Raw genomic sequence first — 13,567 nt, 5'->3', positions numbered from 1 at the left:
TATCTTTTGTGGCAACTTTCAGTATAAACTTGGCACAATTTCTCTGTAGCTAACAAAATAATTTATATAAAAACTAAAATTCTTGTTGTGAATAATCTTTAACTGGGTGAAACAGTTAAACAGTTCGTGACATAACAATTTTTGAACTAAGCTATCTCAAATAGGCTACCATACAGAATGAGTCAAAATCTGGGACTCCTGAGGGAATGAAGTTTGGGAAAGTTGTGATTGCTTCAGTGCTTTTGGCTGCTGCAGCACTTCCTCTCCCTGACCCAAGCCGCAATGCCAGATGCCTTCCCTAACCAACCCAGCAACTCTTGCATGCATCCTTCTCAAGCCGTACTGCCCACTGCATATCTTCCCTGACCGGGGACTGCACTATCAATGCACCTCCACAACCCTTCCCCAAGCTTTTTCCCTTCCCCAACCCATGCAACACCTTTTGGGCACCTTCACACACCATTCCCAACCCATGCCATTTCCCCACCCCTAATCAACCTGCAATTAATTAATGCAATTAATTAATCAGCAAATACACTAACTTCTGTAATTAAAATAAGCTTCTGAAGCTATAGCAAGCTTCAGAAATGAAAGGGGGGGAAATAAACAGTGGGAATTTTTACATTTATTTTTGTTTTTTCAAGCTTAGCATCCTGTGATTTTACACTTTACTTTCTAAAATTAGGCTTAAAAAAACTCCACATGCCATCCCTAAAAATTCAAGATGAACATTGTTCATCAGGAAAAAAAATGCTAAAGCTTCTTCTTCAAATTTTATTGCAAGAAACCCAGTATTGGCTATGAGTTCTGAAAATCAAACAGGATTGTTTTCTTTACCTCCTCATATGTAACACTATGAGGAATGCAGCCTTCAGGATACAGATCAGGATGTGCTGCCAAGTGCATCTGAAATCTCAAGACTGAGTGTCAAGCATATCTCTCCCAAAATCAGAGAGGCTGGGCGGAAATCAAAGTCTTCCCACACTTCCCCATGCTATTTCTTGCTCAGATCTTGGCCCTTTCAAGCAAGCCACATCACTGCAAAGTATTCCTTTGATCGTAATCCGTAGGAACCTCTAATTAATACTGGGAAGCTCCAAAAAGCTGAAATAGTCCAGGGCACCAAAACAGAGGATCAACATTTTCACAAAGCCCCTTATTTCTATAGAAGGAGTAAAATACAGGTAGCCAGGAATTTTTGCTGAGGTTCCCCCAATCCCCTTCTGTGTTGTGCCAGGTCTCAATTTCTTTATCGCTCTCTGTAGAAGTTATGGAACTGGTATTTACTCCCAGCCTTCAAGATCGGTCTACATTCATGAAAATATAATATTTTCTTTAGAATATTTTTATGACCTGAAATATTTTATGTTCTTTCCAATCTCTTGGGAAACTTGGGCTGAGAGCTTTTAATTTGTAAGAGACCACCATCATCTTGTGGCTGGAACTTTGGTGCAAATTACCAATTACTGGGCAGTTTTATAATTGCTTTCTTCCACACTGAATGCCTAGATTTTAATACTTAAAATCAAAAGATGCATGCATGTACGTGTATGTGTATTTTAAACAAATAAAGTTTTGATTTTGTTTATTCCCTGGAAACTGATTTATAATTAAAGAGGAAGAAGCAAGAACTGAATCCTCTAGTTACCAAACCTCTATCTCACATGGCCAGAAGAGGTACTATTGTAATTATGTAGATTTGTTTGTTGTTGTTTTGTATTTTACTTTTTAAGTGACAGGCAGCATAAAGTAAGAAAGCCCTTTCCATGAAGTTAGGAGATCACAGAGGAAATGCCCTTGGAAGATAGATAGCAGCCATAGGAAATGCCATGCTTCTCCCCAAAAGCAGAAGTCAGGACCAGGTTGTGAAGACCCAGATACAGTAGCTTCTATAAGAGGAGGTTGGGGGACCTCCAGATTCTCTCTTGTGGACCTGAGCCCTGCTATAGGATGGCCAACTAGACACTTCCACAAGGCCCAGAAGAAATATATGAAGACCTTAACTGACAGGGCATATATATTCATTTGATTCTTTATATTTAAGCTAAATCGTTCTGAATGACCGCATTGGTGATAAACCAAAATGCTTCCAATTTTCAGTAACAAGTGAGAATGAGTTTCTAGAGATGACACACTAGCCTAAAGGAGTCAAAAATAGATGAATTGCTCTTCTTAAGCAAAGGTTTTTCCAATTTCTGAGGCTCCGGAACACTACAGCTGGGAATGAGGATGTCATCTGGCATATTTTGTGTATTAAAATGATTACATATTTTTAATCTCAAACCACTTCCCAGTATATCTTTGAAATACTAACTTTCAACTAAACTTTAAATAAGATCCAAGTGTTAAATTCTCTTAAATGATTTGATTTAAAATACCATTTCTTTCAATTTATGAGTAGTTTTTTTACCTGCCTTCTACGAAAAATAATTATATTTACTTTGGTACCTTGTTACCAGATGTACTGTTTCTTTGTAAACTCCAAGCTTTATCATCTTCATAAGAAGTTGTCAGGTAAATGGGGGGGGGGTTATTTTGAAAGACAATATGAATGATTTTTATCTCTTTTATTTCGCTGGGAGGAAAAACATTCATTACCATAGTTGTTCTTAGCAACCTAGAAAATTCACTTCTAACTCACTTCTAAAAATGAAGCTGCATTATGAGATCATGACATTACCTTTCCTCCCCCCCACCCCCCGTGCTATAGCATTAATACAGAAGTAGTCCTCTCCTAAATTAGAAAAAAAAATACTGCTTGATTAATTGCTAATGGCTAATTGTTACCTGCAATGTCACCAAAAATATCCTTCAATTTGGCTGTATTGAAGAAACATCTAGACTCTCCGCAACTTTCAATCCCAGCTTATTTAGAGCCCTGAAGGCTCAATGTTAAAGCATGATTTGCTAAAACATTAAGAAAAAAATGATCCAACAAATAAATAACTTAAAATGTACCACTTTTAAGGGTAAAATACACTTCTATTATATTTTAATTTGAAAATACTATGCACTGGATTTTTAATTATTTTTTACAATGACATACATTTTTCTAAATAAACCCACCCCTGCTCTGATAGAATTGCTTTTTAATTGTTCAGAGGAAGGGTTAGTAAAATCTTTGAACTAATTTGCCCTTTGGCTGACACAATACATCAATATCTTACTTTACTCCCATTCTATGCCTTGAAGGAACTTAGATAAATTGCCTTCTGCAAAACCTTGGGATGGCGCCCTGGAAGACACACTTTGTTTGGGTATCCCAGGCCATTTAGGGGCAGCCTCTTACTGATATCACAGCTGGCTTTCATGTAAATCACAGGCCTTTTCTCCCCTGATTGCTCTCATGAAGGCAGATAACCATCTCATTTTATTTGGTATCACAAAAAGCCAACGTTCCTTCTCCCCACAAATGGAGAAAAACAAGAGATACAAGCCGTCTAGAAATAGAGAGGATTTTTTTTTAAAAAAGGAGGCCATTCCCAGAATCCATGTGGCTGACTGCCAGTTCTCTATCACCTTTCTGGAATGTGGGGAGGATGTGCAGCATTTTTTCCCCTTGAACATTTGTCTTTCTCACCCTGTAAAGTTTACCCTGGTAAGCTGGCTTTCCTCAGCCACTTGCTCTCACCTTATGTGGCTTCTTTACCTGTCTTATGTCCAAATAAGTCACCTAGATTGTTCTCTAACCTTAGCATTTGTATTGTCTTATAAAGCATACACCTGATTTCTTTCTATTCCTTTGTAATAAACATAGCACCAACATAGCATAACAATCTAATATGTTAATAATATTGTAATATAATTAATATAATAATGGCATAGCATAATTTAATGAAGAGAAGGACTAAGGGTGACATGATAGTAGTTTTCCAATATTTGAGGGTAGTCACACAGAAGAGGGGGTCAGACTATTCTCCAAAACATCTAAGGGCAGGACAAGACACAATGGATGGAAATTAATCAAGGAGAGAACCAACATAGAACTAAAGAGAGATTTCGTGACAGTTAGAACAATTAATCAGTGGAACGACTTGCCTCCAGAAGTTGTGGGTACTCTAGGACTGGAGGTGTTCAAGAAGAGACTAGACAGCTATTTGTCCAAAATTGTATAGGATCTCCTGCTTAAGCAGGGTGTTGGAGTAGAAGACCTTCCTTTCAACTCTGTTATTCTGTATACACCCATATTTCTCTTTTCTTCATCTTCCAATAGTTATTCAAGTATTTTACACCCAAAAACCCAAGGGGTTTTTCAGTGCACACTATATCTAAACTTCCCTCTTTCTTTTTAACTCCCCCTTTAGTTTTTCACCTGTGACACTTCCATATCTCACCATCCTCATCTTGCACCATTTCTCCTAGAAGCCAATTCCATTGCTCCTTCCTAAATTGTGTTCTCTCTTCAGAACTAATAATGTAATTAATTCCATTAGTAATAGAACTAACTATATTATCAGTTCTGTTTCAATTTTTATCACCTATCAATTTTTCATGGTAATGTTTTGCTCTTTAAATTGATAAAATAGTTGCTGATTGTAACCACAGAATATATTCCCCTTTCCTGAAATCCCCTTTTTAAAAAGCACATTAAAAATTCAATCCAGAATTTATTTATGACCACAAAAGTGGTCATAGCTCACCTCTTTTTACTCATATCTCTAGTTTTTTTCAAAGATTTCCATTAGTACTCCAAGATTTAAACTGCAGACATCTGTACTGTATGCTAGAGTGCACATAATTTATTGACAATTATATTTGTTCGCAGAGATGAAACAAACTCACTTGATGCTCAACCTCATGATTCAAGACATGAGTATATAGGAAGAGATCTTATCCCAGTGTCTGGAGGCTGTGAGGGTCAAAATGGGAACAATAGGCTTCAGCTGAACCCTGGCAAGACTGAGTGGCTCTGGACTTTGAGTCCCATTAGTTCCATGACTGGTTACATTAGCCATCTCATTAGATCTAGGTCTAGATCTAGACTAGGAATGGTCTGGGTAATATCAGCTAAGGACCTATGTTAAGTGGGATCCAGGAGACATCTGTCATTGCAACCACCATATGGAACTTTCCCCCCACCCCAATAAGATTACTTCCATCCTTTTTGACATACCAGAAGGTCCTCAAGACCTAGTTATGTTATCAGGCCTGGAGGTTCCACGGAATCAGACACCTGCTTAAATGGCTCCATTACGGAGCTGGTATTTTTCTTCCTTCTTTGCTCTGGTTTATATCTCTGATTTTATAATATTTATTGTTACAGTGATTTTTTTTTAAAAAAATAACTTGTGGTTCTACACATGTGGGTAGGGTGGCGCAGTGGTTAAATGCAGCACTGCAGGCTACTGCTAGATCAGCAGGTCAGCGGTTCAAATCTCACCGGCTCAGGGTTGACTCAGCCTTCCATCCTTCCGAGGTGGGTAAAATGAGGACCCAGATTGTTGGGGGCAATATGCTGACTCTCTGTAAACCGCTTAGAGAGGCCTGAAAGGCCTATGAAGCGGTATATAAGTCTACTGCTATTGCTATTGCTATTGCTATTTTTTTTTCATTTATTGTAGGCCATCCAGAATCACCTTCAATGAGATGGGCGGCTATGTAAATTTGTTTAATAATAACTAAGAGGCACTGAAATATACAAACATATACAAATGCCCAAAATGCATTCTAATTGAGAAATAACTGCAGGGGGAAAATAAATAAATGAAGGAGTGTACAAAAAATGTGCACATTATAAAGCAATCTATCTAAAAATATGTTAGGAATTGTTAGGCAAACTTTTAAAAACAAATTCACAAAGTGGTGTTGAAGTGGACACACCAAATTTAAAGGTAGAAAAATAAAAACCAGAATAAAATTGAACATCAGATTCCCTACAAAGTTGTGAGGTGTGAAATGTCTGTTCATCAGTACTACAGTCTTGAGTGGGCCCAAAGTAACCCTGTTGAAACTTTTAGGCAGAGGAGTCTACAGTCATATGATTATAAATACTCACAGCTCTTTATAGTTGGCATCATACAGAGTGGACCACTTGTTCTGCTGATGTGGCTGCCATTTTATAGATTGGTAGTTGGGATCCAAATAGGAAGAGCTGTTCAAGCTGTCATTATCCTGAATCAGTCCTATAGCAATAAAAAAAATTTGAACTGAAATTTGCCCTGATGCAAATGCTACTTTTCTATTCCTCACTCACTATGCAACAAAACCCATTTTTTTATTTTCTCTGCCTTGTAGTCAATTTACAACCACAATTGAGACCAGAAATCTTGTCAGTAAGCAAAGCATCATTGTTGGAAGCTGACTGGAAATGTTACAAATGAGGATCGTGTGACTGTGAGATACTGCAACCATTGTAAATGCACAACAATTTACTATGTGCCTGATCACAATAACATATCAGTGGAAACACTCCAACAATTGAAAGCATGGGCAATGGTCTTTAAGTCATATTTTTCAGCACCATTGTAACTTTAAACCGTTGCTAAATGAAAGGTCGTAAGTCGAAGACTATCATCAGTTTTCTTTTCTTTTTCTTACAACTGATGAGACTTCTTACTTCCCTCTCTCAATGTGGTTGTACAAAGATGCTCTTCCTGAAAACACACTACCATTCTGTGAGCTTCAGCCCAGATCCCACACCTTGTTCTCCATGTATTACTTAATAAAAAATCTACCTCTTTGGAGCATAACTAGTATCTGGGTACTGGTAATACTAGAACGGAACAGAAAGAATAACTACAGTACAAACCTGGGGAGAGTGCCCCCTGCTGATGCCAGGGAGGTGTCTGAACTCTGTCAGGGTTAAGGGGCACAGATCCTGTGCCTGGTTCCTGTTTTATCATTCCATTGAACATCTGGGCATTGAGAGTGTTTGATGGTGACTCCGAGTGTTTCCTCTTCTTGGCAGGGTGCACTGGAAGTCTGGAGAAATCAATCATAAATTACAACAGGCATGCAAAGTAAACATTTAATCAAATTTAGCCTATGTATGTGTATGTATGAGTACATATACTGTATATTATACATACACATGCACACATCTTGTATCCCAGACATAAAGTTGTCTAGTAGGAAAGACTAAATTAGATTACTAGCCTCCAAGTGACAGCCACATCCTGAATTACAAGAGGCAAAAAGGTTCCAGCCATAAATGTACTCCTCTGCTACCTTTCCAACCTTGCTCCCAAATAACTTACTCTGCTCCATGTTGTTGAAGTAGCTGATGAAGCATCTGCGACTGCTGAGCATGATGGAGGTCACCAGGTGACATGCCTTGTCCTATAGTGAACTGTGGCATCAGAGGCTCAGCCTTCGAGTACATGTCCCGTTGCATGCTGGGATAGTGATGGCTGTGCTGCTGGTGTGGATGAGGAGGTGGTGGCAGTCCCTGAAGGTGGGGTGGGGGTGGAGGAGGCGGAGGGGGTGGGGGATGCTCTAACCGTGAAGGGGGAGTAACTTGACACATATTCTCAGGAGTCATAGTTCGAAGAAGGTGAGGATCTAAAAAGAACCAGAAAGATGGATTAATCTAAATGAAAAGTGTCGGTTCCCTGTTTTCAGCAGCTCTAAAACTATGATCAATCATCCCATTTCAGAAGTCCTAAAACTATGATCAATCATCCCATTTCGGCTTTCAGTCAGAACAGCACAAAATAATAAATACAAAATGTCAGTTCAATAATAGAGACATTCCAGGCCTTCTCCTTAAGAGTTTCAGCTTTCATTAAAACAACAAGTAGATTATCAGCTTTTTCACCAGTAGTTGGGAGCTGCATGGCAATAATGCAGCAATGTTTGTAAAGGGCAATGGTTAGATTTCAGCCCTTTTCTATTTAAAAAAAACATTAATAGGGGTACTAAATCTAACAGGTGTTCATGGAAGCTATGTTTATTTCTTGCTGCATTCGATACAAAACTGTTAATTTTATTATTCTGATTCTGATTTATTGCTTGTTGCTTATATGTATACTGAGAGCCTATGCACTGGACACAAATTCCTTGTGTGTCCAATCACACTTGGCCAATAAAGAATTCTCTTTCTCTTTTTTTCTCTTTCTATTCTATTTCTAATTCACTCCACTCCATTCCATTCTAATGTTACCTGAGAGCTTGTCATTGGCTTTCAACAATGTGACCTTGACCAATTCCACAGCTACAAAAAATGGCTTAGGAGTTGCTTATGGCCAAAGGACTGTGGGATGTTCATAGCTGGTAGATAGATAGATGATAGATAGATAGATAGATAGATAGATAGATAGATAGATAGATAGATAGATAGATAGATAGATAGATAATAGACAGAGAGACAGACAGACAGACAATCATCTATCTATCTGAGTATGAGCAACCCACAATCTTTGGGCCATAAGCAAACGTTAAGCCATTTTAAGTGGCTGTGATCAAGGTCACACTGCTGAAAGTCAATGAAAAGCTGTCAAGTAACACAGAGACAAACAGATACCATGAACATGCATGCAATTAGTAAAATAAGTCTGAACCACATTACTTAATGAGAAATAAATTTAGTTTTCTATCAAATGAATTAGAAGTTTAGGAAATAGCTAGTATGGATATGTGCATGCATGCATGCAAGTCTGTGCCTATATGTGTTTGTATATTATATAAAATGTATTAACAATTATAGCACTTATATATATTTAAATATATGTTGTCTAGAATAAATGAATTAAAAAGGAATAAGAACAAACATAAAAAAGATTTTAGCAAGTTCAAATCCAGCAAAAACACTACCAGGCAGCAGATAAATTCATACTCGAACAAACTAAGGAATATGAGACTTCAGAGAGCTAAACAGAGAAATGTCTTATATGACTGGTCTGATATACTATCCTTCTGCATGATGGAAAAAACCTAGAGCTAGTTATATGTTTATATATCACAGGAAATATTGACCTTTGCTTATTTTATGTTCTGACTTTATAGAAATAGAGAGCAGTAATATAAAATAAGAAGCAAAGTACATTTTTAACTTAGGTCTCCTACTAATACTCTCTCCAGAAATATACATTAATTATCAGCTTCTTTGTAATTATTCTCCATTCAGATTCTGGTATATTACTGACTGTACACCTCTTCCCGCTCCACTTTTACTGTTTATTCTCCCCATTCAGAGCTTATCATTTGACTTCCTTCTTTTCACTTCTGCCCTAGGAACTTTTTTCTACCACACCAATATGATTCTATTTTCTTCTCATTCCAATGCCATGAATGATATAAGCTGAGGTCATCTTTAACTGTATTGAAGTTGAAGTAATGTTTTCCACCTTATTCTGACATTATCTAGTGAAGGAAAATTAAATTACTGGCAGTGATTAAGAACTGAGACAGAATAGGAATTAAGGAGGGAACAGCAAATTTAATGTCAATAGTTCTTTGTCAACTCAAACATGGGTTGCTAGTTCTATAACTTAGTAATGGAGAAAGATCCATTGTCTCTTAAGACAATACTGAACCTGAAAAAGCATAAAATGTTGGATTAGACTACACTAGGATCCATACAGAGACACAGTAAATTTTCTATTTTGGAATAGAACATTCTAGAAAATAGAATTAATAACAACTTTTCAGTTTTTCCCTGTTTGAAATAATAAACATGTTTGCAAAATGAGTTTGATGGATTCTGTTCAAGGTTTAATTTCAAAGTAGTTCATACAGGAACCATTTTACTCATTTGAGCAAATCAACATTTCCAATGATAAATACTCATTGCATGCCACTTGGTTAGCAAAAAAGAAAAATACAGCAAATCCTCTTTCTTATCATTTTTAGGATGATGCTCATAATGCTTGTAAAGGTAATTACGTTACTGAGGCAGACTATAGAGAAAACTTTCCAAGGGAAGTATTGCCATTTAAGGGTGGTGCTTAGCATAATAAGTGTCTCCCATCATCTACAGCTATCATAGCTAATGGCCAAAACAAGTGGAAGTTGCAGTCTATCTCATTTAAAAGGCTATAACTTGCAGAAAATGTCTGCAGAACATTCACCAAAGCCCTTGACTCAAGTTCACATCTCTCCTTAGTACAACAGATTGAAAGTTTACTTAACTTTGAAGCCTGATTTAAAATTGGAAATGTATGCACAGGGCTTTGCTTTGTCAGAGTGTAAGGTTAACACTCCTATTAGATTCCATTGAAAGCCAGAATTAACATGCTTTGAATTATAAGAAACTCAAGAGGTAAAAAAGACAAATCTGCTTATAGATATTGGTTTCCCCCCCAAGCTTATTAGCGTGGCTTTCTCCAATCTGGGGTCCACCCCCCAAATGAACACACTGTCCATCACCCATAGATAATACAGGATATGATTGTAATGGTAACACGAGGAAGAAGAATGGAAGAAGAGGGTTTAATTTTAAACACTATAACACTATTTGGCAAAATCATTAATAGAAATAAGCATCCAGACATTCTTCCATCTCCAACCTGCAATCAAACAGCACTTTTAACTATCCACATTCCATTTTAGGACCAATAATTAGAAATGGTTGAAATTGAAGAAGCTACTTAAATGTTAAAGCAATCTTAAAGTATTTTATAGAGGTATGTTATATGGGGGGTTGTTTATCCTACATGTGTATAAATGTAAGTGTGCGTGTATACATAAATACAAATAAAGTGGATTTAATGCACATTTTATTAAACCACTTTTGTAAGGCAGGCTATAACAAAACAAACATATGAAAGTATCCTTGAACCAAACTTTTTATTTAGCAGTGCTGTGAAAATAAGCTGGATGCCTAAACTATTCCATTATATATTTTAGCTCATATGAGAAGCAAGCAGTGTGAATTCATCGCAATTCTGAGTTTATCCTAACTGATGGCTACAGTTTGATAACTGGGAATATTTTATTATTTTGTACAATGATCAGTGCAAAATAATAAGACATTCAATTCATCTAATAGGTATCCTTTTGTCCTCATTTCTTGCCATCATTATTCTCTGACTTCAACTTCCCAATATCCAAAGGTTCCTCCAAAAAAATCCACCCACAGAAAACAAATAACAAAGAGAATTCGAAAAATAAACATTCTGTTCAAACAAATTCAGACTTAGTGCCCTTCCAACTTTTTAAAATTACTGGAGTGAAATGGTTAATGTTCAGGGCAATTAATCAGATTCTTCTGTAGGAAGATGCATGAACAGAGGAAGCAAAAATGAATATGAAATTAAGAGTGTGGGGAGGATTAAACACAGGGGAGGCTGACGTAAAACATAATAAAAAATAGCATTAGCACTCCCCCTATATAGCATATTCTTAAAAAAATAACTATCACAAAGTGAAGTTGGGTGCAAATTAAAATATGTTTATTAATAAGCTAAAATTAAATAAAGTTTGAAGCTTAGAAATGATATCAAATGACAAAGGATGGTGAAATCCCACCTGACTACCCCCACTCCCTACAAACATCCAAGTATCACCAGCACTTTTAGGAATGACAATGGTTGGCAGCTGTTTCAGAACAGAAAAAATAAAATATTTAGCAAAAACTAATTTTTCACTACTTCAAGATAAGGTGTGGTCACAGAACTGTACTCTGGATGAATCCTACTACTGTTTCAATTTTCAAACAATTTTAGGCTTTGTAATAAACTTAAGTAGACACCTATAGGAGCAACAGCAAATCCAAATGTTTATTGTTTGAAAATTGAATGGCATAACCACTACTGTAAAATTAACATTGAGGCAACATATACGTTCTTGAAAGCGATCTCGTCTTTCACGTCTCAAGGTTACCTGGCGTGCAAACGCCTCTCTCAAAATAAGAGAAGAATTCTAGAAATTATGAAATCACAAATGCAACTCTTTATACAGACCCCAGGGCTTCCTGGAGTTTGTGCATTACCCCAAAAATCTGAAGATCCAATTATTCCTCCCTCCCCCTGCCCACCCCAGGATGATGAGGTAGGTGCTGTTGTTTTAATGGTGAGAAAAAGCAGTTCACTCTGTGGAAAATACTCTGGCCTCTTGGCTATATTTAAAAAAAAAAGGGCCAGGAGGAATTCCAGGGATTTTTGTAGTGAGATAAAAAGAACTCTTGACCTTTTTCACAGAGAAAGGAGAAGGAGCTACTTCCACAATGAACAAGGCTTAAATGTTAAAGGCAGGGGCCATAGGGAAACTTCTAAAGTTTGCCACAGGCAGGAACGTGCCTTTAATTCTTTCGCCCCTGTTGCTAATTCTGTTGTCTCAACCTCAGAAAAAAAAGACAACAAAAGTAGGCAGTGAGATATAATTCTCCCCTTTCACATCTATAAAGCATGGGCAGCACAGAGCAGATGCCATCTGGTTAAGGGGACGTCGGGAGAGAGAGGGAGAAGGACCCACCCTCTGTGATGCACCTACGACTTCTGTGCCTGTCTCAAGAATGGGAAGTGAGTCCTTGACATCAAATATAGCATACAAAGAGAGGGCAGGAGCCACAGAGTATACTCACCACCTAAAAACAAGCTCATGACAATACCTCTGTTTTGTTCTTCATTTCCAGCATGGATTTGTCTTTATATAAACCTGCAGGAGTCTGAACAGCCTGTTCACCCAACAAAATGAGGCTTAATCCTTCTGCTCCGTGTCCTCACAGGGCAGGTCACCCTTATCCATTTCTCCTTCTCTCTGGGAAGGCAGAAGTACACCATTCCCTTTCCGCCCAGTCTTGTGTTCTGCCCACCCAACCTCCCCCCCCTTTCAAAAAGGGTAGTGGGAAAACAATAGGCGAAAGTCTAAGAGTATTTACTAACTGATAATCTCTTCACGTATTGCAGCAGTCTGTTTTTCCCTTTTCTGATAAAGATTTCAGAGCCAACCACTTCTGCCAACCAAAGAGGGGGGGAAGGCTGGTGCTTGGGAACTAATCTTAGCACTTACCATTCACCTGCTGAGGGGAGTAAGCTTCGGATCCGGAGTCTGGGGGAGAGTCGGGTAAAGTGCTGAAGAGCAATTGAGAAAAAGAGAGGAAAAGGTCAAGCAAATATCTAGTAGAAGTGATTACGGTAAAATAGATTCTGAATCCTAGGTAGATGGACGGAGAGAGCATATAACCCCATTATCTACACCACCCCTGGTTAGCAGAAATTAATTATGAATTTGTCGTCAAGGTTCTTGAATACAAATGCTTCTGAACCTGAACTCAATCTTATCTCTAATATAGCAGGTCACCAGTAACAATTCCCTTCCACCAAAGCCCTTAATTGCCAATAGCTATTCCTGCCCAGAGTAGCAGGAAACCTTCCACTCTTAGCACTCCAAACAATTTACTACAGCCCTTCCCCAATAAAAAATACCCCAATGGGATGTTTTTAGCAGATATTCTCTCATACCCATACTATTCCTACCAGGAGCATTTTGATATATTATTCTTAGGCATTTCATGTCATGGCTTTTGTTTATCTACTAAAGAGATCCACTCTACTTCACTCAGTCTTCCTTGTCTGAAAGAAGCCAGACAGAATCTGTTGCTCAAGAAGATGATCACCTTTTCAACACAAATACAGAGAAGGACTCACTGACATTTCTGTAAATCTATGGGTCAAACTGTAGTTTCATC

The 13,567-nt window shown here is 37.7% G+C and overlaps 1 protein-coding gene across 3 annotated transcripts in view; it reads right to left on the bottom strand.

The window, feature by feature from the left end:
* MYRF (myelin regulatory factor) overlaps positions 1 to 13,567 on the bottom strand; it is a 107,855-nt gene that overhangs the window by 38,594 nt on the left and 55,694 nt on the right. For all 3 annotated transcript variants that reach the window (XM_087715119.1, XM_087715123.1, XM_087715125.1), the window contains exons 4-7: positions 12,889 to 12,950; positions 7,197 to 7,500; positions 6,749 to 6,921; positions 5,996 to 6,122 (exon numbers count right to left, since the gene is read on the bottom strand). In XM_087715119.1, coding sequence (XP_087571245.1) covers positions 5,996 to 6,122; positions 6,749 to 6,921; positions 7,197 to 7,500; positions 12,889 to 12,950 — 666 coding nt within the window. The remainder of the gene's footprint in view (positions 1 to 5,995; positions 6,123 to 6,748; positions 6,922 to 7,196; positions 7,501 to 12,888; positions 12,951 to 13,567) is intronic.

Source organism: Thamnophis sirtalis, unplaced genomic scaffold (genome assembly GCF_051295495.1).
Source record: "Thamnophis sirtalis isolate CommonGarterSnake01/CBP01778 unplaced genomic scaffold, rThaSir2_p1.2 scaffold_1, whole genome shotgun sequence".
Lineage (NCBI taxonomy): Eukaryota > Metazoa > Chordata > Lepidosauria > Squamata > Natricidae > Thamnophis > Thamnophis sirtalis.
This window is presented reverse-complemented; position numbering and strand designations above follow the sequence as displayed.